This window comes from Limanda limanda, chromosome 22 (genome assembly GCF_963576545.1).
Source record: "Limanda limanda chromosome 22, fLimLim1.1, whole genome shotgun sequence".
Classification (NCBI taxonomy): domain Eukaryota; kingdom Metazoa; phylum Chordata; class Actinopteri; order Pleuronectiformes; family Pleuronectidae; genus Limanda; species Limanda limanda.
Genome location: NC_083657.1, coordinates 9,091,914 through 9,114,041, shown reverse-complemented (window position 1 = coordinate 9,114,041; position 22,128 = coordinate 9,091,914). Strand labels below are relative to the sequence as shown.

The 22,128-nt window shown below is 42.2% G+C and overlaps 1 protein-coding gene across 5 annotated transcripts in view; it reads right to left on the bottom strand.

Annotated features, from left to right (window-relative positions):
- Positions 1–12,653, bottom strand: part of LOC132996315 (multiple PDZ domain protein) — a 43,116-nt gene extending 30,463 nt beyond the window's left edge. For 3 of the 5 annotated variants that reach the window (XM_061066657.1, XM_061066660.1, XM_061066661.1), the window contains exons 1-11: positions 12,577–12,653; positions 9,753–9,826; positions 7,586–7,752; positions 4,987–5,148; positions 4,541–4,680; positions 3,728–3,941; positions 3,279–3,401; positions 2,828–3,028; positions 2,106–2,208; positions 929–1,017; positions 8–242 (exon numbers count right to left, since the gene is read on the bottom strand). In XM_061066657.1, coding sequence (XP_060922640.1) covers positions 8–242; positions 929–1,017; positions 2,106–2,208; positions 2,828–3,028; positions 3,279–3,401; positions 3,728–3,941; positions 4,541–4,680; positions 4,987–5,148; positions 7,586–7,752; positions 9,753–9,768 — 1,450 coding nt within the window. In that variant the 5' untranslated portion in view covers positions 9,769–9,826; positions 12,577–12,653. Of the gene's footprint in view, positions 1–7; positions 243–928; positions 1,018–2,105; positions 2,209–2,827; positions 3,029–3,278; positions 3,402–3,727; positions 3,942–4,540; positions 4,681–4,986; positions 5,149–7,585; positions 7,753–9,752; positions 9,827–11,859; positions 11,949–12,509 lie in introns of all 5 variants that reach the window. The other 2 variants (XM_061066659.1, XM_061066658.1) reach the window with 2 other exon arrangements.
- Between the last annotated feature and the right edge of the window lie 9,475 nt (positions 12,654–22,128).

The window sequence follows — 22,128 nt, the reverse complement described above, 5'->3', positions numbered from 1 at the left end:
TTCCTACCTAGAGCTGGCTCCTCGGCCTCCTTCCTCTCCAGCTCCAGCTCCCTCAGGACGATGGTGGTGGTGGGGATGGTGGTGGAGGACGGCAGGATGGTGACGCTAGGGGTCACGGCGGGGGGGATCTCCTCCGGCCTGAAGCCCCGCCGGATCAACTGAAGGTGGACTACCTGGCCGGTGTGTTTGAGCACTTCCACGGCCTGCTGGTTGGTGTATCCTTGTATGTTCACCCAGTCGACCTGCAGGGGGCGATCATTCGGGAGCAGGAGGATTAAATCAGGGCAAAAGAGCTTGTTTGACAAGGTTGAAATTGAAATAAGATTGATTGGAGCAATTATCAACACCAGCAGGCATACACAGGAACAGAGTGCTGCACATGAGCATTCCCATCTATTTTAGCAGTTCCCTTTATTAAGATCACTGAGGGCCGCTTACTACTCCATACATTTAAATAATTCACAGTCAATTAAGTTCCTAATCTGAGTCCTAAAGCACATCATCATTTACACTTAACTGCAAACCTCAATCAAACACACAGAAGGCCCACACACACACACACACACACACAAACATATATATCAATGCAACAGAACAAAACAAGTCTCTGTGAGAAACGCGAGGCAAAGGTGATTGATGTTTAATAGGATGCAAGACAATCCCACTTCATTGTCAATGTCCTGCAGAAATTCAATTAAAGCTTAATTGCTCATTATGCTAATTTGAGACTATTTATTTTATTCGGAGTCACAAGTACCAAAAAAAAAATCCTTTTAATTGATTGTGAATTATTTCCAAATGATGTATCTCATAACTCCCCTCCAATGGCTGAATGGGCAAATGTGATGATTGTGATGTACTTTATAATTCTGCCACTGCGGACAGAGAAAATTGAAATTGCTCCAAAAAGCAGGATGGGTGTACTCACGGCGATTATCTGGTCTCCAACGTGAATGCGGCCATCTTGATCTACAGCGCTGTCCTTTGTTATGCTCTTAACGAAAATACCAGAGGGCTCTGAGCAGTCGGAGGAAGACAAAAACATCAAGATGGATGAGGAGAGGAGTCGTGAATCGTGACGTTATAAATGCAGAACCAGGGAGAGAAGGAAACAGATGTTCAAGCTTAATGATAGGAGTCTGTGTTAGAGAGCACGCTGCATAAGTCATAATCATTGAAGTTCATTTTAGCGAAGGCAATTCGAAGTTCAATTTAATTCGACGAACATAACAGGTTATAATAAAATGCTATCTGTGGTGCCATTATGTTTTGGCCGACGACTGGGGTTTTCAAAGCAAATAGAAGAAAGTGGAATTGTATTTTGTAATTAATTTAGAACTGCATGAACTGTGTGTGCACATAATAGCTAAAAACACAACCCCGACATTACCATATAAAGTTGTTGTCGTCAAAGTGTTAGGGAACAGTTATTATATCTATTAGACACGGAGCGACATTAGCAGGCACCAGTTGTGTGTCTCTCCACTTGATAAAAATAAGTCTGATATTCGCTCTTTTTAGTTGTGTTTGGACTCCTGAGGAAAACATGCACAAAGCTTACTTTTCAATAATGGCCTTATCATATCAGCTTATAGCTAAAAGTTACAGGCAAAAGTTGGAAAAGTGTTGATAAGAAGCAGGTCTAAAAACCAAATGAATAGACTAAAAGATAAAAAAAAACACTATAGACAGTTAGATGATAAAACCATGGATTAGTCCATGCTAGCAATTGGGACATAAACTTATATTAAGTCAATTTTGTCCCCTCTAAGATGGTTATGTTTGGTAGTTCTTATCGGACTGATGTTTGATTATTATGTATATATTATATTATTATATATTTATGTATTATAATAAGTATTTTTGCTTTATGTCTGAATAATGGGAAGAAGTGGGGACGCATAATCCATCTTTATTTACAATGGATAAACTTAGGTTTGTAAGACACGTAGTTTTGTTGACACTCTTACACATTACGCATCTGATCCTTCTGATTTTTATGCTCAAAAAGCATTGATTAGCGCAGCTTAAGTGAATTAAACATCAATATGACATTTTAATTTAAATGATCATTGATCGAAACAAGGTAATCTGCGGCTCCTCACCCAAATTCTTATCCCCAACGTAGCCAGCGATAGTGATCCCCAGTCCCTGGGTGTTCTTGGTAAGGCTCACATCGAACGCTTCACTCTCCTCTTCCTCGTAGCCCTGTGAGAAGATTAACGGTCAGCATCAGCTAAACAAATAAAATTAAATGATAATTCATTTGACAACAGTGGGGAAACACAAACGGTGACACATAACTCATCGGACGCCCCACACGGTCACCAAAATGCATTTTTCAACCTTGATGAACGAGCGCCCTGAACCTGTCAGCCATAAAACAAAACAAAAAACCACCAGCTAACGTGCGCCATCAAAAGGATATAAAGTTCCTCATTCATTCAGTGACTCGCAGGAATTCATTCATGTTTAGGGCAGAGAGCTGAGTGCAGCAATAAAAAGTGGCGTTTAAGTGCTGTTTCTGAGGCGGTAAAGCAGCATCCGCTCTCCAATGTGTGAGTCACAGGTGACGGAGCCTGCAATATTCTTTAATTCCATATATCCAGAGCTGTCAAGAGGTAAGAAAAGGTAAAAGAAATTGAGATGAAAGTGCTGAACTTTAGGTCTGACAGGTTGCAGAACTCTGAATGCGCACTTGCATGTGATAATCAGTCATCTTGTTTTGTTACAGAGAAACTGCTTCACTCCAGAGATGAAATCTATTTGAAAGTGAGGACGTTTCGTTATTGTAAGGATTCGTGTCGGATCACAGCACCACTCTCACCTGTTGTTCATTGACAGTGGGGAGCACCACTGGCATGACAGCCGAGGCCGAGGCGCTCTCCTCCACAGGGCCCCTGGTGACCACCAGCTTCACCCGATTGCCACACTGCCTGAGGACCTGCGCCACCTGTTCGCTGCCCATGCCGTGGAGGTCAGTCTCTCCGATTCTCAGGATGTGGTCCCCACTGCGCAGGCGACCGTCCTGAGGTAGAGAGCGTATTAGTTTCTGTCTTAGTCTGTGACGCATCAGTAGAAATCAAACCCAGTCCAACAAAACACGATGTGACAGTTAATTCTGTGCTAGCTGGCAATTAACTCGTGTACCCAGCTGAAAAGACTCACCTCAAAGTGTACAAGAGAATTTATTTTCTGTATTCACTGTACAAACAACAATTCGAAGTGCTTAAGCCTCCCAGCCCCCAAAGAAAGTTGAGATGCATTAGTACAATCACCTGATCAGCTATGCCTCCAGGAAGGATGGTCTTGACAATGACCCCGGTGGTCTTGCCTCCCACGATACCGAATCCGAGGCCAGTGCCATCGTTGACCAGCTCAATGGTCTCGACGTGCTGCAACTGGGTAAAGAAAAAAGGAAGAAAGAGTCAGACGAGTTGAGATGCAAATAAAATTAACTTAGGAACAAAGTGTTTCAGTTGTTATGGATTGGGATTTGGCTTTGGATATGTAAAGCAAATACTGTGATACAAGGACGACTTTTATATAGCACTCTTGATTTTCTTTGATGATTGTCGGCCTTTGAATCTTGTTTTCACCAGTACTGCTGTGTAGGACTGAGCTGCTTCTATGTGTCTTTGTTCAGTTGAGTCTTTGCGTAAGTTTATGACAAACTGCTCCTGCAAGTCTGCTCAGATTGTGATCCCAGTTTTGAGTGTATTTATACCGTGCTGGAGTTGGCGGACAGCGTGCTGGCGGCGGAGGGCGTGCGGGACACCACGGGACTGGCCAGCTGAGGTATCGGTCCTCGGGCCACTATGAGCTGCACCCTCTCCGAGGCGCACTGCAGGATGGCTATGGCCTGCTGGTGGGTCACTGTCTGGTCCAGGGGCTGACCATTGATGGCCAAGATCTGGTCGGCTTCTTTGAGCTTCCCATCACTGTGAGGGAAACAAGTGGAGTGGGTGATTTAGATAAGGTCAAAGGGTAGTACATGTTGTCTGAAGCTCTAAGATTGTTTCAAAATAATAGTTTCCACATTTATGATGTTTAATTTGACGAAAACATCTGTAAATATCATTCTAAGCGAAACAGACGTATCTCATTCTGAACTTCTAATTCAACCGTTAGCTAAATGTTGAACCCTTGCTGTGAAATGATTTGACTCCGTCTTAAAAAGATCTCTGTGTTTTCATTTCTCTTTGGGCTAGAGGTGTATTCATAGAGCACACACCTCCACCAACACATGTATTGAGATCAGATACCGCTGATTTCTTTTCACAAACTGCTTAATATTTAACCTGCTCATACATACATGCACTCTATGTATGCCTGATTAATTTTGATAAAGATCTCTGTTAAAAAAAAATCCTATTCCACCATTAATCAATAGGTTCTCCCTTGGGTCATCTCCCACCCCTCCTCTAAATTTCATGGAGATTGATTCTATAAATTTTGCACAAGCCCCGTGAATAACAAACACACACAGATGATGACATAGCCGTACTGGTGGAGGTAATAACTGCAGGTGGATTCTTACCAGTGAGCCACGCTTCCCAGTTGAATTTCCTGGATGAAGATGCCGAGCTCGCCGCGGTTCTCGCTCTTCAGACCCACCACGCTGAAGCCCAGACCTCCAGACACTGGCTTCTGCAGCTCCACATGAGTCACGTAGCGCCCCTGTGTCATCCACACACACATACACGTTGGGCCCTGGCTGATTCATTATAGCATCAAAGCCACAGGCAGCCTTTGGAAGTCTGTTTGAAGTGCCTCGAGAGGGGAGAGCCCTGTCTACAGTGTGAGCTTCTCATTTCTCACTGTCTTTAGATATTTAGCTTGAGTATCGGCTATCTACCTGTTTGTGTTTGTCAGATAAAATGAGCAAAAACAATATAAAAATGTGGTAATAAATCTACCAGGACTACAACAATAGGCTTACGGCATTATATCATTTAATAATGATGGATTTCCAGTTGGTTCTACCTGTGCCATGGACTGGATGATGTGCTCAAACTCTTCAGACGGTGTCTTTCCATTAGTGTGTGTAGCATCGGATGCATCTGAGCAGGAAACGTAGCTTCCATTGGGCTTCGCTGCTGTGAGTTGATCAATGGTGTCAGTGCCTCGTGATGACGGGACACTCCCCTGGAAAAATAGAGACAAACCAGACATGTGGTGACTGATGCTGCACTTTGGCGGATTATTCTAAAATGCATTTTCAAAAACATTGGAAGAAGATCAAACATAACTCAAAACTGAGAAAGACACTGGACCCTTCACTGAAATAGCTAAATATCAAGTTTGCAGTTTGAATGCGGCAGATTAGAATTTCTGATGATGCACACAGCAGGAGTTCTGGTGTTAATCCCCCTCATGACCATTTATCAAGTTTAATTTTAGACACCAAAAGCCTGAATTGGGCTGAACTTGATGTCTTGACACCACTGGGATGACGGATAGTTTGTTGTCCCGCCATGATAAGCAGGATCTGTGGCGGCCTAATCCTTGGACAGAGATAATGGCACTTAGCTGATGTTCCAACAATGACGAGGCTCCAAACACAATATTTCTGTCCTGGTGCAGGAAAAGCCTCACCGGCCATCTGGATGCCTTAATGCGCTCGGGTTTTTAATTAGTGCAATGACTTGACTTCTGTGACAGATGAATAACATGAACGCGTCAACTGCCTGAAACTGAGTTTTTCCCCAGTTTCATTAGCCAAAGGCCGAAATGTTTGTGGCCATCTGAATTGGATTGGATTCATATAGTCACGTCCAAGCACTGCGATAATTTCATAAACAAAGTATTTGGCGTGGTAAGCAGAGACTGTCCTTGTGAACTTGTGGGTCTGCACGAGGAGGTTGACTGTGCAACTTTCAGAGTTCATGAGAGTAAAACTGTGCCCTCATTTAAACACAGTCCCAGATCAGTTATCAGACACTGAATTCCATTGGACAGGACACATTAGTGCTGCAGGGTGCAGACAAAACCCTATGGGCTGGGCTAAGTTAGCGTAGCATGCTGCTAAGTTGCTGTCCTCATGCATTAGCTTTGTTAGCTGGGGCCTTGCTAAGAGGATTAAAGTTCCAGTTTGGTTCTTGCACATTTAAGAAATTGTTTCTGCCCCACTTCACGCCGTGGCAGTGGCCTCTTTCTCACTGGAGTGGAGAGAGGGGCCTTGTCGCCATAGCGACATGAGCTGAGCTAGGCCTAACTGGCGGAGCCAGACGACGGACAGTGGGTGTGTGTGTGTGTTTATGTGTCTGGCTCTTGTGTAACAACAAAACACAAAATACACACTTTCTACAAATTGTTTCTGCTTGAGGCTAAACACGTTCTGCTGGGTTTGGAAACTCTATAAACACACACACACACTCACAAACAAATATTATTGTGACCTATTTATATAAAACCTACATAGTTTATACGTGTGTGTTGTAGTATATGAAAACCATTGTTGCAATGTGGAAGGAGTCCATTTAAAGATGTAGGGACTTTACAATGGATGGCTCCTTGATAAACCTTGCTTAGTAAAACACACACACACACACATAGAACCGACCCCTTTTGCAACAAGCTAAATCGCCAGCACACAAAAATGCCAGCAGGGCTTTCATAATCTAAATTCCACCAGGAGTAAAAAGCTCCAACATCCCTGCCTCCCACCGCATAGCAGAAATATTTCCGTCTCCCTTTCTCAAACGCTTATCCCGGCCCCTTCCCACTGTGACTTAAGAGCTCTCTCCTTCCACTCAGACGTTCCAACTCTCAAAGGGGAGAATCAGCTCGAGAAAGAGTTTCTGACTTAGGCCAACTATCTCTGCTCATGTATCCATATTATATCTGGCTCTTGTGAATCCTGGCAGCAATTTGGCCACAGCTGGGGGGATGAGGGGGGGGTGGTAGAGGGCTGAAAGAAATGAGTGTGTTGGAGGGGGGGCGACTTGACATGAGTCACATTCTAAATCAGAACGGTCGCCCGGGAAACAGGTAAAGCAGGAATTTAAATTCCACCTCTTTTCCAGCAACGCTATGATTATCATACAACCACTGACAATAGACTTGCTGCACTCCTGTCTCTGAAATATTCACTGTATGTGCTCTGTAAGACACACTAATCTATTGATTCATAATGTTGCTCCGACAAACTGAGCAAAACACATGGACAATGAGGATAAGTTGATGATATCTCCCCCCCGCCTGTCCTTCTGCTTCAATCCCCCCCTAAACCAACATAATGATGAAAACAGGCAAATTAGCTCTTACTTCTCATCAAACGTGGCTATTTCTGTTTATATTACTTGCGTGCTAGCAGAGTATGATGCACCCATCTGGCAGTGTTTATTCTCATACAATAATAATGCAGAACTTTTAAGTGACTATAATTGTGTAACCTCTTTATGACCTTCCATGGTGCGTCTGCATTCTGGGAACCGAGCGGTATTTCTGTCACTCGTCCTTATTTATCGTGTCTGCAGCTCTGCACGCCCAGTTAGGCTTATTAAAGGAAATTATGTTTTCTATGAACTTATACCGTTTAGAGTATTATCACAGTTGCTTGGACCTGGAATGTGTGGTTTACCTGCTCCCTGATGTGCTGGACCGACTTCTGCAGGGCCAGGATCTGGTGGAAGAGGGGGCTCTGGAGCACGGACTTGAGGAGGCTGAGCTTCTCCTCGGCCGGCACCTCGCCTCGCTCCTTCAGTTTGGCCTGGAGACGCTCCACCGCCTGCAAGGCACGCTGTGTGTCTGCAAGCCGTCAAGTAGTTTTCGGTGACAGTGCCAGGGCCCGGAGTGAAGGAGTGGGTGCAGGGGAGAGGGAGAGATAGAGGTGGAGAGAGAGGTGAGGAGACCGGGGGTTTTATCAGCGCAGGGCAGAGATAGTGAGACAGGGAAGGGTGTGTGGAAATGACCTCATCTACTTGGTTAAATACCCTCATTCAATTTGACCTTTATATGCTTGTTAATACTATACAGGGTTCATACACATTTTGACCAATGGATTTTCATGACTTTTCAATAAGTTTAAACCACATTTCCATGACCGAACATTTTGTGAAATCTCGGTGTATACACGAAAAAGTGACAAAATGTAGTATTCAAACTAACAATGAGAATTCCAAGGCATACAGGATACCTTAAATGACACAAACCCAAGTATGCCTGCTTATATTTTTAGCGTATTTCTTTAAAAGCATATGAATTATTTAAAACATTTAAAGCGTAAATGAACCACATGAAAATATGAATATAACAAATTTCCATGACTTTTCCAAAACTTTTGGGAGATTATTTGTTTCCATGACTTTTCCAGCCCTGGAAAAACACATTTTAAAATTCCATGACTTTTCCAGGTTTTCCATGACCGTACGAACCCTGACTATATAGTAATGCATAACCATTTGTATTTGTTTAACGATACGTTCGACAGACCTTACGGTATTGAAACCACATCAGGTTTTTACACCTGAGAAGAAAAAGTTGGATTTTCGACAAACTGTTTGTTTCCAGAATAGCAAAGTCTGTTATGTCTTTAGGGTCAATTGTAGATTGCACAGGAACATAGAGAGGATATCCAGGGGGGGGGAGGAGATAAAAGAACCATAGCCCGCAACAGTTTGCTTGCTGGACCCTGCATAAGCCGCACAATCGAGCAGCTCCGGGGAGGCTTGTTAGTGAGCTTGGGCCAGCGCAAGTTCATCTGGAGAAAAAGAATCAAGCAATTTCCCCGGCTCACCGACTGAGACTAACACCTAATAGGGCGTGCACCAGGTCCAAGGCAGGTTTTTTGGGCGCTGAGATGCATTGTTGTTTGAACAACCGCTGTAAACAAGCCAAAAAACACGCTTGACCCTCGGTAGTTCGATTTTTTTTGGAGGGGGTGCAGTGCAGGTAGCTGTATCGCTGTCAGTGCTCTCGCCTCAGTGTGCGTAATGAGCAGTCGCACCACAACCGCGACATTGTTGTGCAGCTGTTTGCATTTGTGTGCGTTCCAAAAGATGTAATAGAGCATATGGAGGGCAAACATTGTACTCGTCAAAAATCGAATTCAATTTGAGTCCGATTCAACAATTAATTCTGCACGGTTTCTTTAAATGTGGCTATGAAGCCTCACTTCACATTATTAAACAACTCGAGTGGTACGCCTCATTGCCTGAACCTGAGTGCACACGATAAACACGCCAGTCTTGAGAGTCGCCACAGACTGCAGCTTAAAGAGAAAGAAGCTCCCGGCACCGATTTGGCTCCGTTTGCTGACAGTTGGACAAATAAACCTCGACGGGCACAAACAAACAAACAATCAAATATATGGCAACATTATCAGATATGGCAACATCGGGCAGTGCACAAGCCCTTCAACCGAATCCAGGGCCTCTTACGCTGGTGGAGGAAACACACAGCAGCGGCCAAACGTGGGATGCGGAGCCAGCAGAAGACGAGCGTGCTTGGATCCAACTGGCGAGACCAAAACCCCATTTTCTAAAAAGTGCTTGTTTTAAAAAATGAAATTGGAAACGAAGAGATGCAGCGATATTGAACTCTGAGTCTTGTTTATCGTGGTCGTTATGAATCTTAATCAAACTGAGTGATGGTATCGGAGTCTGAATTATGTTATTGTGACAAGACGAGACACTAAAGCTGATTCAGTTCGATTAGGGGCAGAAGTCAGGCAAGAAAAATAAACATTTGATATATATGCATATTATAAACCGTTATTTATATTAGAAATATGACAAAAAATAACTTACCCATTGTTTCAATCATTTTTAAATCTCAACCGATTCTTCTCCTTTCACAGCAATTTCCCCCGGTTCTTCAAGGCCTGCGAAAGAACAACACAACACGTTATGATTGTGTCTTAATCAGAGAACTGTATGTGACATCAGGACACAGAGTCAGTCGTATCCATACAAACAGGAAGTCAGAGCAGGAAATGCTTTCTCAATACACTTTCTCCATCCAAAAGGTCAACATGAAAGAGAAAATGGATTTATTTCCTTTGTGTCTGACCCATTTTTATCTCTGGGAGAATAGTTCACCCCCAAACAAACCTCACAGAGAAACCATTGTGCTGCAGAACTATTTTTTACTGAGTCACAGGCGAGAGGTGCCAGGTCTCCTCACAAGCACACATCTACTGTAGGCTCTTTCTTTCTTTATAATTTCCTAATTGCTATTAAAGATTGATTAACAACTGGTAATTTACATTCTTGGGACATTATTCAACCCACTGTGGCATTTGTTTTAATTAATGCAGAAAATAACTGATTATGAATTAAGTTGCAATCTCATCACATTTGCCTCTACCAACGAGTTTATGTTTTTGATCAGCAATAATCACATTCAGTCAAACAACCTCATCAGTTATTTTGAAACTATTACAACACCGTTATTACACCATTATTACGCTCTCTACCTCGTTTTACTTTCCACAAGGAGGTTGTGTTTTCTTCTGTGTTTGTTTGTATGTTAGTTTGCCGAATTACACAAAAACTGCAAGATGGGGCGTACATTTTTCTTGACTTCACAGAGAATAATTCACAGATGATATTAGTCAAGCATTTCTAGGGGACTGATATTTAAGAGTGTGTGAGATTTGGTTCAAAACAAAAGTTCAGGTATTTGCTCTACCGAGTGCTCTAGTTTACTTTTCTCAAAATATATATACTTACTTTATCTAGATATCAGTATTACTCTCATGACCTGCAGTGATTCAAAAATACATGCTGCTTTATAATACAGTGACAGCAGCTAGACCACATGCATACAAACACGTTGCTATCAAAATACACGAGTGTTTAACAGGCTGCTTGACATCCCGACCCTCAAAGCCTGAAGAGAACATATGAACGTGTTTATGTCTTTATCCCGGACTCGTGTGTTTATTAGTGCGATGGCTGTCAGCTCCCATCTATGGGACATCATACTTGAGTTTATAAGTGGCTCTGTAACAAGCATCACATCACTCAGGGAGACATTACACGATTAAAGGAGATTGGTAAGATAATTAAAGGCCCGATACCGGCTCTGAGAATAGCCACGACACTTGTGGCAGATAGGATCGACCACAGCGGCGGTTTGTTTGTGGTCGTTTCATTCGCTTCGTCAAATGTGTGTGTGCCCAGCTGTCAAAGTGAAGAATCAGCTTTGGAAATACAGTATATTGCATCTGTCATTACAAAGTGTTTTGATTAGCGGATACATTTTCTGCACGGGTAACTTGCTGCCTGATAAGATAACAGGGCTGTAAAACTCTGATTATCTTTAGTGCTACCAACACCTAGGAGGTTATGTTGTCACCATTGTTTGTTTATAGTTGATATGTTTGTTTCTCTGCATCTACACAAAAATATTGTAATATGTATTCCAGCATATTCACCTTTTGCCCCAGGGAATAATTAATGGATCTTGATGGGGGGGAGATGCGTTCTGTCTTACTAGTCATTTAATTAACTGTATGGCCACCTTACTTCAGATTCATGTTGCTAATAATAATAATAATAACAACAAATCAATAATAAAAGATGGTACTGTGCCTTTCAAAACACCTTACAATAAGTAAATTGTGGTTCTAATTGGGAAAAAATACACATTCCTCTAATATGGTCTTTTAATTAGTTTATCTCTATAGGCTCCTCAGTTGTGTGTGATGCTTTCAGGGACACGGGGAACACTGTGATTTCTAGTACTGGCAATGTATTGTAAACAAGAGGAGAAGTGATTGGCAGGAGGCATTAAACATTTCTTTTCCATTTTTTTTTGTTACTTTTGAAGATTTGGTTGCCATTTACTAAAAATGTATTAGATTGAATACATTTATAGTGTATTAAATCACTTTAATCACAGTCTACTCACAGTGCTCAGTAGATAAGGAGGGAATTTATCATTTTGGGGTGAACTTCCCCTTTAAGAAACCATCATCAGATTTCCAAGTGGACCTTGAGCTGGAAACACAGCAGCTTTAAAAACCAACACATCATAACAACTTGTCCCTTAACAAAAACACCAGGTTGCATATTTACTAAAAAAGCAGGTCTGATGCTGAGTACGTGTTAATAGCTGCAGCACAATTGTGTGTCTGTGAGTGTGAGTGTGTGTCGGTGTGAGTGTGTGTGTATAGTTAGTAAATCCAGTCAGTGTTTTTGATTCTAGTCTCCAAAGCACTCGGGACAATCCGCTTTTCTCAACCCCTCCTCCTCCTCCTCCTCCTCCTCCTCCTCCTTCCTCCACATCTCCTCTCTTCCATGGAGCAACAGGCGTCCCACGGACACACAAGTGAACACACCACCGCTGCTTTTAGGCTAAAAACTAAAAAAACACACAATCGCCCACGGTGTCTATTCACAAGTTCCCATAAAACAAAGTGCTTCCCCCCTGAGGAGAGGCCCGTGTCTCTCTGCTCTGGGACCCGACAACAGGCGTCTGTCTCCGGGGGTTGTCCTGACACTAGCGGCCGCGCAGCGAACAAAGACGATTATTAGCTTTTTAAAAAGAAAACAACTCACACAAGTTATCGGACGTGAGTGTTCAGGAGTATTCCACGAAGCGAAGCCGTCAGGAGATATCACTTACATTCAGCGGGGGAGCCTTTACTTTCCCCCCGGCGGGCAGACGCTGTGTCCCGGCCTCAGCCTGTGTTGTCCCGCGGCTAACGGCCTCGGACCGGGGCTTAAAGATGGGGGGGGGGGGGCGGGGCGTCACCAGAGTGTAACCCGATCCTCTGTGGACATGTCCGGCTCAGCCGAGGCTGAAGCGCCGCTTGCTGGCTGCAGCCCGCACCCAGGGCTGGAGGTCAGACCACCAGACCCACGGCTTGAGGTCAGACCCCCGGACCCAGGGCTGGAGGTCAGACCCCCGGACCCAGGGCTGGAGGTCAGACCCCCGGACCCAGAGCTGGAGTCAGACCCCCGGACCCAGACCTCCAGGGGGACACAGGCAAAATATACAATGAGTAAAACCAGTGGAGAGTCTAGAATCTACTGGGGCCCACCAGAAAAGTCCCCCTCAAAACTGTTTATCAACATGTTATAAATAATCTTTAAAAAAGCTGAATAAAGGAGGTAAAATCATTAAAAGAGATGTTTTTAATATGTTTTAAAGCAGCTTTATTCTATTTATAATGCACACGAATTCCACCCTAGCTTTTAAAAATACTACGGTGCACATTATGGTACACACACTATGGTACATTAGTTAGATACCACAGTACTTGTACCATAGTGGATTACCTACTCTACTAGAGTACATTCATTATAAAAATAATAACAATAGTCCTTACAATTTCAATAGTGCCTCACTGTCTGTCAGTGCCTGTCAGTGGTAATTTAATTTAATTAATTTATGTTTTTAAATTTACATAGTGTAAGATTTTGTGCAATGAATGGGTGGTTGAAGTCCTGCCAACACGACAGCCTGCCAAACTTTAGCAGTTATATTAACATTAAGGATTGGATTATCTGCTCATTCCAATGAGAAACTAAGCACAGGAAGAAGATTGAAAAATTATTGTGTGTGTGTGTCTGTGTCATTCTATGCTGCTTTTGGTACACATTTCAGATCTCAAGAGCAGACACACACTAATAAGTCCCTGTGTTTATGTAATTATATATAATGGAGGTGATTCACAGTAAAGTTTCTCAGGAGGATATCATCTTTATATGATGGACTGTGAAACAAATCTTTAAAATATCAAGGCACAGATCCAAGGCAGTTGAGATGGGCCTTTTCAATTATTAAAATCTGGAGAAAAATAACAAAGCAAAAGTAACACCGTTATTATTAATTTAGAGTTGCACATAAAAAAAACAAAAAAAACAAATAGAGCTGAGCTCATCATTACAAACATCGCTGCAGGGGATTCATTCTTGGCAGGATTGACACAAACTTGTGTAAAGGTTCACATTTCATCAGGGCTTTCACTGTTCGCCGTAAAGTAATGAGTAATTTACGAACACAGTTATTCTCGGTGAATCGTGCAACACGGCTGTGAAGGAGCAGCGTTGTTCATCCTGCTAATGAAACATGAATGAGTGCAACACACATTTAGTTTATCTGGCACGTGCACACAAACAAGCAACACATCGTTAGTACACTCCTACACAAACAGTGAAGGCTGAGGCTGTATACAGTCATGAAAGATCCCCAGTAGGGAAGGCAAAGCATCTCTATCGCCACCTGGTGGCTGGCTGCAGTATAGGTCTTAAATGCCATCTCCTCCATGTTAGTGGATGAGGCATGAGCCAAATCACACTGATGTATGTTCGGGTGGTATTTTTAGTTATTTCATGATATAAAGATGAGCCTTCCGTCTTTATGTACAGACCAAAGCTGAGACCCACACATTTTAACGTTTAATATTCAAATGAACCAAAAAATAAATGTTAATTTGATTACAAATAGAGAGTAAAGTATTTTTAGGCCCAGGAAGCACCTTGGGAAAGGACAACATTCTCTGCGTGTCCTGTTCAGAGGATTAAACACTATTTCTGTCCGCCATGCTCCACGCTTATCAAATTCGATATGAGCTGCTGCTCGAAATGAAATGTCTCAAACGCCCTCTGGTGCAGAAGCTGTTGACTCATGACTCATATCTAACAAAACCAAAACATGAACACAGTGATTATTTGTGCCGGTTTTCCCGGCCGTCGTCAAGGACAGAGAACTGTGTCGAAGGTGATGTGTGGTCAAGTTGTTGATCAAGTTCGCCTTGTGCCCTCACCGCTACCGACTCAAGGACCCTGTTGCCGTCATGGATCGAGACCTCGGGGGGGGGGGGGGGGCAGGAAGGAGCAGGGTCACGCAGTAAGAAGTCATTTCAGCGAGAAGTAGAGGGATAAAAGCTGCTTTCAGGAAGCTGATACTGACTAAATCCCCCTCACCATTTATATCTTTACTTCTGCCTTCCCTCTTATCCACCCTGTAACTCCCCTCTTACTCTGACAATAAGCCACTTTTATGTGGGAGGTCTGACTCAGCCAAACACCGAAAAAGAAGAGATTGAAACAAGAGAGAAGAGAATAGAGAGAGAGGGAGAAAATACATCTCAGCCCAGTGCTCGGCAGCTTCAGCGTTTTGTATTTTTGTACCTGCCTATTACATGCCTTCAGCAGCCTTTGTTTGAAAGCGCTTAGTAACACGAGGCACCAAACTGGTAATTGGATTCAAATCTTTATTGTGTGTTTTCATTCATTTGGGTATTTTAGTTGTTTTTGCTCCAGCCTACTTACTCATACTTGCTTGGATTTAATTTCAATTGTTCAATTCATTTAACCATTTGAAATAGTCCAGCCCGGTTTAGTTAAAGCTGAGGATGAATAGGTTCATTCAGTGCAAAAACATATTTGCAAGGACGGGAATTAAAATGTACTTAATGGGCAAATGCATTTTCATCTCCATGGATAAAGAGCGAGCGGAGACCCAAGGTGAAATGTTTAATCAAAGCGTCTTTGTATATTTCAATAATTTCTAGATTTGTGAAGGTAGCTTGGAATAAAATGTTCAAACACAACTCAATACACTGTACTTTCTGTGGCAATAAACCAACTAGCACCACTGATGTATGCTTCAAGCGTACACACTAGGTCTATAGATAGATCGATGGCGTATAGCACTGCGTGTCGGTCCAATTCCCACTTGAACTTAAACTGTACATTTGAATGTGGAGATTAATAGCAAGATTATTCACAGTAACAATGATTTAGCAATGAAATGACACCTCACTCACACACACACGGTGTCAGTACCTGAACCTTAACACACATTTGCTCTTAAAGGAACTCACTTCCAGATCCCGTGCTTCAATGGGAAAGCTGCGCAGTGTGTGAAGTCATACGTAATAAAGAAATGCCCTGAAGGGATCGCAAATTCAATCACAGAGTCCTATTGGCAGACTGAAAGCTCGCATTGTCTGCCAGCCTTGATTTATTGCCAGTAGAGCCATCACCATTGAAATAGCCTTTCAAATTATAACATCCCACAAGATCAGAGAAAGAGTCGGGGCATAGTGATTTTATTTCACACAAAGTATGCTGGAATATAAACGCAGGTAGTCATGTGTACTTTATAAATCTTTTTGAATCCTTATTCAACTTTGTGACTTGAATTTTACAGTAATTTACACTGGCTGGTAAATACACAGCTGTAGTAGTATGGCACACGACAGTAAAGAGTTGGACGATGCTGATCCAAGAGGGAATTCTAGCTCCGTGTCAGTAGGTCGTCGGGGTCATAAAATTGGAAATTGAAAAATTTATCCTGATAGGGCTGTAAAGGAAAAGGTCACACGGGTCAAAGCTAATCAATAGCTCCGTTCCTGACGGCAATGTGAACGTGCAAATAAAATTTAATGCCAATCTCGTGGACCCTCTCTGACAGCGCATGTTGCCTACAGTAATTATGATGTGGGGGGGTTGCGCTGGAGGAGAAGGCACCAGGTCACCGGCGTCAATCGGCTCGTGCCTCCTGGAGGCGAGCATGTGCAGAACAAATACCATACCAAGCCAAACATTAAAATCGAAATCAACTGTTTACACTTTTGATAGGGTACTGAACTATAACAGTCAGATTTTGAACATACGTCGCTGTGACAAGAATAAATCATTACAGGTATAATTTGACTTTTAGAATTGTTCCATATCCCAACTGTTAACATAGAGGAGATGGGATTTGTCACCTTTACTGCAGCCACCCCCTAGGTGGATATGACCAAAAAAAAGATTCTTGCAAATCCTCCTGAAAGGAACATTTGATTTTATTAATTTATTTGAACAATCACGGAACACAGTGGCAATACAATAACAAGATGTCAAGAAAAATCAAAACTGTCCGACACATCCTGCAGCCTTTTTCAACATTTGAGCACCAAGTTTACATGTAACTAACTTTTTACAATACTAATAAGCTTGAAGGAACAGATGTGCAGTGACACATTTCTCCACAGGGTGTGTTAAATATGGGTTGTTGTTGTTTTAATGGTCTTGATGTTAGGTTAGCCCTTTGTACAGTTTGCTATCTGATTCCTTGTAATTGCATATTTTTAGGCGGCCGTCAATACTTTATCAGAGTTTTACACAGTGGTAGAAATAAATGTCAGCTTGTTTATGTCTTTAATCATATGTTTCTGAAGCTGTGAACTGACGGCATGATAACACTTTGGAGCCCTGCTTGAATTTAATTACTTTATTATTATAATTTTCTGGTAATTATTAGGGGGAGCTTGTGGAAAGAGGCATTTTGGACGTTTTAAAAGTTACAGCAACATAATGTGACTCTCATACGACCAACATCTGGTTAGTTTTAGCTGTTTTTGACGACATTTTCCAAACTTTAAAAGACAGCAACTCAGATAATCATGGATGCTTCTAACTCCGGGGGAAGTGACTGTCATGCTGTGTGTGACAGGGTGGAAATTAGTGCATCTTGTCAGGAATTGCTGAGATATCTGTCTGGTTGTTGACTGATCTTCCATGTAGTGATGCGCATGATCACCTCTGTGTTGTTGGATATCCAGTCAGCTGAATTTAGAGCTGATAAAGACACAATTAATTAATGCAGGCATGTTCCAGACAACACTGCAACTCTGCAAATGTGTGTTTGTTGTCTCAACACAAATTTGAAGACCTCATTAATTCTAGTATTTGATCAGCTTTCCATCACTGTGTTTTTGATTTGGATTATTCAGCGCATGAATGCACTTATGGAGAAAAACAAACAGATCCGACTTCGGCACCTTTTTCTTTGTCTCGGCAGATGATGGCTAAAATGTGTTGTCACCGAAAGACACATATCCAGCAGTGGCATGTTGTTTGCCATCCAAATGTTAGTTAAATATTTAGTGTCCTTCTAGGTCCATTTTGGTCTCCACCACCTCCTGAGGGGGAACATCCGACTGCTTAAACTGATGAATACACCACTAACCAGCGAGCTGACTATAGTTGCTAACCTCATCTGTTGCCTGCTTCTAGGTAGTTCACCATCAAATTCAACAGCTGCCTTCTGTGCTTTAAGATATTTCTTTCCTACAAAAGCAGAGAAAGTTGGCCCTCAACTCCCCAAACTTAACTAATAATAGAAAGTCTACAATGTGTAAAAGTCGATGCATTTGCCTGAACCAATATGCATAACATCAGAATCGCAAAAACAGTAGTAGCATCGCTCCTTTTGCTTTTCACCGACCTCTGAAGATTTCTTCTCTTCTCCCAAGTTTACCTTCAGCTTAAAATAACACAAATAGCTGGGGGAAGAGTCACCGAGATTAATGCGACTTTTCAAAATAAACCATTTTTAACAAGTGTGCACATGTATCATGTTGTGCAAAGCTGACTGTGACGAGTAGAAGCTGTTGGGGAAATAATGAAGTGTGCGTCGAAGAAGGCTATTCTTTGAAGAAAAAAAAAGCTCCAGTCATTTTCTTTGTGGTGACTCTGTATATGTGCTGCTGTGTTTTTTGCGTTGCAGGGATTTTTTTCAGTCATAAAGGGTCACACTCAAATCTCAAGGAACACACAGATAAGAGTGTAGGTACATAGTTCACTCCTGTTGTTGTGGTATTGAGATACATTTGTTAACGCACAATGCAAACACAACTTGGACCTAGACTTACAGCAGCTATAGTACAAAAAGCTTTATAAAAAATGGACGCCAACAGTGCTAAATAATAAATTAATCCTATAATTAGCATAAGAAGGGGATTCAGTGCTCTTCTATAGGATCTTTCCACTTTTTCCACACAAGCAAGGACACACACACAACACAACCTATATGACAGAAGGAGTGTGTATCGTTCCTGGATCCTACACACAAACACACACACACACACACACACACACACACACACACACACACACCCTCGTGCTCATCTAGCCGAGGAGAGGGCTTTTCATTTCAGGATATTGAATTACACCCTAGTTTCTTTTAAGTTTGTGTCAAATCCCATCCAAAGTGGATAGAAGCCGATTGTCAATTAAATTATGCAAGCATTTCTATTTAGGCTGACTGCAACATGCCTGAGTCAGCATTTGAACGAGGTTCAAACGGGAAACTTTTACCTTGTCCCACCCCCACACACACAACAAAAACAGGTCTGCATTGCACATAGACTCCCACACAAAAACACACAGTCATGAGGAGCCTGGTGATTCGTGCTTGTAAACCGACTCGTGACAGTTTGAGCTGCTGGGCCGACTCACTTTTTGCCATCGTAGCTAATTGTGAGTCAACCCTGAGAAAAGTTTAAAGTATTATTTCATTTTTGTTTGATTGAATTGACGTTGTTGCTGAAGTTTCTTTCTGAAGTGTTGAAGAGTCGAGGCTGCACTTCAGTGGGTGAAAAGAAATGTAGGTGCTGTGTCGTGAAGTCGGCTCCAGCTGATGTAACGTTGGATGTGGGCCCACAGTCATAACTAGCACCCACTTAAGCTAAACAATAATAACTATGCGATACATAGAGAACCACATGCAAATTGATTTACTGATGCAGGACAAGTTGTGTAGATGAACAGATTGGACCAGATTTTTAAATCAAGGGATTAGGGGTTATGCAAAACTCAACCTAGCACCCTCTTATTGTAAGTGTGTCATCAAAGCCCTGCTCCCGAATCTGCTGTTGTTCCCAACCACTGCGTTCAGGTTCAGCTTATGTCTTGAATACAGAAAGAAAGAAACCACGTTTTAGTCACAGGACCTTCCTCCGACCTTCACTCGTATCTGATGAAGAACGAACAGCCTTGGTTTTGGAACAAATATACAGATTTGGGCCTTGATATTCAGAAGTCTCCTCTTTGTCATATCAGCTGTTTATTTAGTTTTGCGTTCATCTCATTTCTGTACATCTCCCAGCTGTTGTTAGAGCAGATATTTCCCCCATGAGAGAGAAAACACAGCATTTATTATTTGTTCAAATGTTTAAAACGGTGCAAATCTAGTCTTCTGTGACACAGCTTTGTAGTGGCAGTGGGAATTATGATTCTTGTCTGTCAGGAACAAATGCAGATTCAAGGCAGTGGTATTTTTTAGTGCTATTAAACCTTTTAGACAGTGGACAGTCGTAGATAATCAAATTGGATGTGGCTCTAGAACAGATGTACCTTGGGCAGGGAAGTCGTTGGGCCTTTCCCTCTGGCTGTTAATTTCATAAATCAATAATTCTTGCAGTTAATTTCCGCTGATTTCATTTTACCATCACCAGGTCTCCCCTTAAATTTAACCAAGTAGTTCAGCTTTTAAACGTGAACTAAGTGAGTCCATATAACTTTTGTTTAATAGGGGCCAGTGAGGCCACATATAGCAATAACAGGATAGTGTGCAATGCTAAAGCGTGGTGCAACCGTGACTTATAAAGTCTGCAAACTGGCTCAGTGATTTCAGTCACACTCTTCGGCATGGAGTGTAATGGATACTTGCAAGTGTTTGAGGAAGAAAGTGTCACTTGTTTTCTAAAAGTTACACACGTTTCCTCTTGAACTAAGTTGTGTCTGAAGATGGACGTTGATCTCCTGGGTCTGGAAAGTGAGTCCGCTGCACAAATGACCAGCGGAGGGCGATTCCACTGGTTGCAAAAACATCAGTTTCTCTAGAAGTCAATGAAAAAATGACCCTATTGTTTTATAACGTCTGTAAACATTTTCACATGGAGTTTATGATCTCTATTGCTCGTTTTATGTCTTCTCCAATAAATCATGCTGTGTAATTGGTTACTTGTGGTCCTATTTCAGAGAAAAATAGAAGATGTGATTTGACGGCTACTACCATCCAATGAGTGCAGGTGAAGGTGGGTCAGTCACTCACCTCCTGTTCCTTCAAATACGGTTCCTTCTTGTTTGGAAGAACCAAGGCTTAAGGCTTCAACATTCCAGTTCATAAACCATTTGGCACTTGGCCTAAACGGTGCAAATCTAGTTTTCTGTGACAGCTTTGTAGTGGCAGTGGGAATTATGATTCTTGTCTGTCAGGACCAAATGCAGATTCAAGGCACTGGTATTTTTTAGTGCTACAAAACCTTTTAGACAGTGGATAGTCATAGATATTCAAATTAGATGTGGCTCGAGAACAGATGTACCTTGGGCAGGGAAGTCGTTTGGCCTTTCCCTCTGGCTGTTAATTTCATAAATCAATAATTCTTGCAGTTAATTTCCGCTGATTTCATTTTACCATCACCAAGTCTCTCCTTAAATTTAACCAAGTAGTTCAGCTTTGAAACGTGAACTAAGTGAGTCCATATAACTTTTGTTTAATAGGGGCCAGTGAGGCCACATATAGCAATTACAGGATAGTGTGCAATGCTAAAGCGTGGTGCAACCGTGACTTATAAAGTCTGCAAACTGGCTCAGAGATTTCAGTCACACTGGAGTGTTGTACTTTTAAGTGTTTGAGGAAGAAAGTGTCACTTGTTTTCTCAAAGTTACACACTTTTCCTCTTGTATACTTGTGTCTGTAGGTGGGCGTTGATCTCCTGGGTCTGGAAACTGAATCTGAAGCTCAAATGCACAAATGACCAGTGGAGGGCGATTCCACTGGTTGCAAAAAGGTCAGTTTCTCTAGAAGTCAATGAAAAAATGACCCTATTGTTTTATAACGTCTGTAAACATTTTCACATGGAGTTTATGATCTCTATTGCTAGTTTTATGTCTTCTCCAATAAATCATGATGTTTAATTGGTTACTTGTGGCCCTATTTCAAGAAAAATAGAAGATGTGATTTGACGGCTATTAGCATCCAATGGGTGCAGGTGAAGGTGAGTCACTCACTCACCTCCTGTTCCTTCAAATATGGTTACTTCTTGTTTGGAGGAACCTGTGATGGAAATCTGGAGATACAAGAGGCTAAAAACAACAAAGTTATCTACGTGTATTTAATAAGGGGCTTTCTGCAGAAAGGATCAACACAGGGAGTCCCAAAGAACTCAGAGTGAAGATGCAGAACAGTCAGATACACAGATCTTATATACCAGGGGATAGGGCTGTCTCTCTGAGCCAATCCAGACAGGTTCCCATAGGTGGGGGAAGGACAGGAAACTAAACATAACAGCTGATTCACATGTGTTCCCTGAGGTGATAAGAATAGATACACTCCTTCCTTTGATGGGTAATTAAGTCGCACAAGGTCTTACTATATTGACGTCATAAACAG